The sequence below is a fragment of the Tenrec ecaudatus genome, chromosome 10, assembly GCF_050624435.1.
Source record: "Tenrec ecaudatus isolate mTenEca1 chromosome 10, mTenEca1.hap1, whole genome shotgun sequence".
Classification (NCBI taxonomy): Eukaryota; Metazoa; Chordata; class Mammalia; order Afrosoricida; family Tenrecidae; genus Tenrec; species Tenrec ecaudatus.
In genome coordinates this window covers 143890029-143894276 of record NC_134539.1, presented here as the reverse complement: position 1 = coordinate 143894276, position 4248 = coordinate 143890029, and the positions used below count along the sequence as shown (strand labels likewise).

Below are 4248 nucleotides of genomic sequence, written 5' to 3'. Positions count from 1 at the left end.
CTTAAGATGAAAGATGGCAAGGAGTCCCCAAAGAATTGCAATGATAAGGAAACATGTCCTTTTTTGGTACCTTCTGCTGGAGAAGCAGGACAAATCTGAAATAACTTTACAGTGAGCATTTTTGTACTTAGTGCTTTCGCGACATTTTATGTTATTTTGAGAAATGAGAATATGGAATCAAAAGATAAGGATATATATTTTTTATCATGTATTTAAAAAAATCATTTTATTGGGGGCTCGTACAATTCTTATCACAGTCCACACCTCCATCCATTGTGTCAAACACATTTGTATATTTGTTGCCATCATCATTCTCAAAAGGAGATGGATATTTTGTATGCAAGACTTTTTGTATTCAATTTGTATTATTCCCAGTCTGGCTAAAGACATACAAAAGCTTAAATACTCATAGCATTATTCATAATAGTCAAAAAGTAGAAACATCAAATGTCCATCAACTGATGAATGATACATAGAATGTGGTAGAGCTAAAGAATCGAATAGTATTCCACCATAAAAAAGGGACAAAGTACTGTACTGATACATGATATGACATAAATGAACCTTCGAAACGATGCTAAGTAACAGAAGCTGGCAACAAAAGACCACATATTGTATGATTTCTTTTACATGAGATGCCCAGACTAGGCAGCTCTTTAGATACAAAGTATCTACATTAGTAATTGCTTATGGTTTGCGGGGAGAGTGGAGAGAATGACTGCTGATGGATACAGAGTTTCACTTTTATTGGATGAAACTTTTGAAATCAACTAATGGTAATGGCTACACAATCCTGAATATATGAAAGACCACTAATTCATAAATAGCAAAAGGGTGAATTTTTTCACCACCCTTTTGAATTATACCTCAGTAAATTTTTTATTAAAACAAGACAATGTGTTCATTCTGGTCAGTATGAGGTTATTTACTTTGTTGATTCAATTAATGAAACAGTTTAATATTTGTGCAAGTTCATTTCTTGGGTTTAGTGCGTTTTTTTCCTCCTTACCAATTTGTTCAAGTTTTTTATATAATAAAAATTTTAAAGCCTCACAATTACATTTGGGAATACAAACACATTTGGGAATAGAGCTCACCATTCTATTTATTTATTTGTTTGTTTGTTATCTATCTTGGATATCTATCTTTGTAGCAGTTTAAGGAAATAGTTTTATATAATTGAATCTATAATTTTTTCTTCTGTAATTTATTATTCTTACATCTTTGGGAGTTGTTCTCTGAAGGAGACAATAATAAAAAAGTAAGTCAGAAAAGAAGCTTGAATGGATAAATTGAAGGGCTGACTTTTTGAAAAACTAAAATGCTCTGACAATAAAATTAAGACCAAAAAACCCCACACCGCTCCTAGTCGCACACACATAACCAGAATTAGAATTGAGAAAGAGGACATAAGCGTACATAGGGAGAATCACCATCAAAAGTGAATGGCGTTCAGTGAACTGTTCTGATCAGCCTGTGATTTGTAATGAAATGGAAAGATTTTCTGGGGAAATATAAATGGCTAAATCTGACCCATGGCAAAGTAATACTTCAGAATAAGCAAACAAGTATGGAATCAATCATTTAATATTTTGTTGTTGTTGGCTGTTAGGTGCCAGTGAGTAAGTTGCTGCTCTTAGCGGCCCTTTGTGGACCCCCATAGCAACCCTACCTGGTCCTGCATCATCTTCACAATGGTCATGTTTAAATCCATCCTTGGCAGTCACGGTGTCAATCGTCTTGTAGAAGATCTTCCTCTTTTCCGCCGCCCCCTCTACTTTACCAAGTCCTCCTCCAGGGACAGCACTCTCTGAGAGCAGTCCAAAAATGCGTAGGATGAAGTCTCACCAACGTTGCTTCTGGGGAACTTCGTGGCTGTACTTCTTCCAAGATAGAAGTTCTTGGTTCTGTTGACACCAGCACCATCATTAAAATGCATCGATTCTTCTTCAGTCTTCTTTAGTCAACGTCCAGCTTTCACATGCTTCTGAGGTGATTGAAAATACCATGGCTTTGGTCAGGTGCACCTTAGTCCTCAAAGTAACATTCTCGCTTTTCAACACTGTTAGAGAGGCCTTATGCAGCACATTGCCCCAATGCAAGGCATCTGTTGATCTCTTGACTGCTGGTTCCAGGAGCATCGATTGTGGATCCAAGCAAGATGAAATCCTTGACAACGTCAATCTTTTCTCTAGTATAATGATGTTACCTATTGGTCCATTTGTGAGGATTTTCATATTAAAGGCTGAAGCCCTTGATCTTCATCAGCAAGCGCTTCAAATCCTCCTCAGTTTCAGCAAGCAAAGTTGTATAATCTGCCTGTCACAGCTTGATAACAAGCCTTCCCCCAATCCTGATGTCTCATTCTCCTTCGTATCATCCAGCTTCTCTGATTGTTGCTCCTTTGTGGGTTCACACAATTGCCTCTTGATCCATGTAGTTTCCTCATGAGCACAATGAGTCCTGGAATTTCCATTCTTCTCAAGGCTGTAGTTTGTTATGATCCACAAAATCAAATGCCCTGACATAGTCAATAAAACACAAGTAAACAATGTTCTGGTATCTCTGCTTTCAGGCTAGATCCATCTGACATCAGCAATGATAGCCTTTATTCTAGTTCCTCTTCTGAATCTGACAGTTCCCTGCAACCATTGTTGAATGGTCTTCAGCAAAACTGTATTTGTAATTGATGATATTGTTCAAAAAATTGAGCATTCTCTTGGCTCCCCTTTCTTTGAAATGGGTTCAAATATGGATCGCTTCCTTGTCAGTTGGCTAGATAGCGGTCTTCCAAATTTCTTGGCATAGATTAGTGAATGCTTCCATTGCTTCATCAACTTGTTGAAATATTTCAGTTGGTATCTCAATTCCTGGAGCCTAGTTCTTAAAAAATCTGAGTTCGGAGAATGTTCCCATAGCTGGTGTAATAAAGTCCATATGAGTCATTTGGAAGATAAATACTTCATGAATGGTTCCAATATTGAATGAAGGAAGGGCAGATTTTGCGGGAACTTCGTTGGGCATATCTAAAAATGTTGTCAGACATTTTAATGATCTAATCTAGGCTCTTTGTAGGACATTGGGGTGGGATGGGGGAATCAAAGAAACAAAAATCCCATCATCTCATGGGATCGTCATCATCATCTTCACATTGAGTGCACCTTCTTCCCATTCTTTTTTGTCTGCCTGTGTAATAGATTTCCTTAGCAGGAAAAGGTGGAAAATACAGCTATGCAAGAACAGGGAATCAAAGACGAAACAGAAACCCCTATGCTCCCGTTATCTAGAAATAATCTTTGGTCACATTTAGATGTGTTGTCATTAGGATGTTTCAGTCTTCTTATGTATTTTATTTTTCCATCAAGAATTGTGTTTGTACATTAATCCTAAATAATGAAGGTTTGTTATTACCTTTTCACTCAACTTTATGATGGATGACAGGAGTCCTGGTGGCGTAGTGGTTACATGTTGTGCCGTGTGTTAGGCAGGGTTCTCTAGAGAAAAAAGACCGGGACACTTATGATTATATATCTATAAAAGAATAGGTTTACCTTTTCCTCCCTGAAGCCGCCGAGGTCGCACGCGTGAGGCCTGTCCACCGTCGCCGAAATGCGTTACGTCGCCTCCTACCTGCTGGCCGCCCTCGGGGGCAATGCGTCTCCCAGCGCCAAGGACATCAAGAAAATCCTGGACAGCGTCGGCATCGAGGCTGACGACGACCGGCTCAACAAGGTCATCAGTGAGCTGAACGGGAAGAACATTGAAGACGTTATTGCCCAGGGTATTGGCAAGCTTGCCAGTGTGCCTGCTGGTGGTGCCGTGGCTGTTTCCGCTGCCCCGGGCTCAGCGGCTCCTGCTGCCGGCTCAGCCCCAGCTGCAGCAGAGGAGAAGAAAGACGAGAAGAAGGAGGAATCCGAGGAGTCAGATGACGACATGGGCTTTGGCTTGTTTGACTAACCCTGCCTTGCAAATAAAGCCTTTTTATGTAAAAATAAAATAAAAAAAAGAATAGGTTTACACAGCGAGAAGGAACAAAACAGCTAATTAGTCCATGCAGCAGTACAGGGGCTTCAGTTCGACTCCCTTTTGTGGAACAGTTAATATACTGGAAGTCCTTCAACTCACTCGGGCTGCCAGACCAAGGTCAAGGAAGCAGACTGCATAGTCTTCCCTCAGGCAAGACAGGCAGCAGGTGGGTCAGCAAGAGTTAGTAGCCTGGGGCCTTAGGGAAGCAGGCCCTGATGGGAT

The 4248-nt window shown here is 40.1% G+C and overlaps 1 protein-coding gene across 1 annotated transcript; it reads left to right on the top strand.

Annotated features, from left to right (window-relative positions):
* The first annotated feature begins 3552 nt into the window (after positions 1-3552).
* LOC142458386 (large ribosomal subunit protein P2) lies at positions 3553-4009 on the top strand. Its single transcript, XM_075559423.1, has one exon. It carries the CDS (start codon positions 3610-3612, stop codon positions 3955-3957), a length of 348 nt encoding a protein of 115 aa, XP_075415538.1. The 5' UTR covers positions 3553-3609; the 3' UTR covers positions 3958-4009.
* The last annotated feature ends 239 nt before the right edge of the window (positions 4010-4248 follow it).

Excerpts from the sequence above, each read along its gene's own strand:
- LOC142458386 (XM_075559423.1), top strand. The coding sequence starts at position 3,610 with ATGCGTTACGTCGCCTCCTACCTGCTGGCCGCCCTCGGGGGCAATGCG.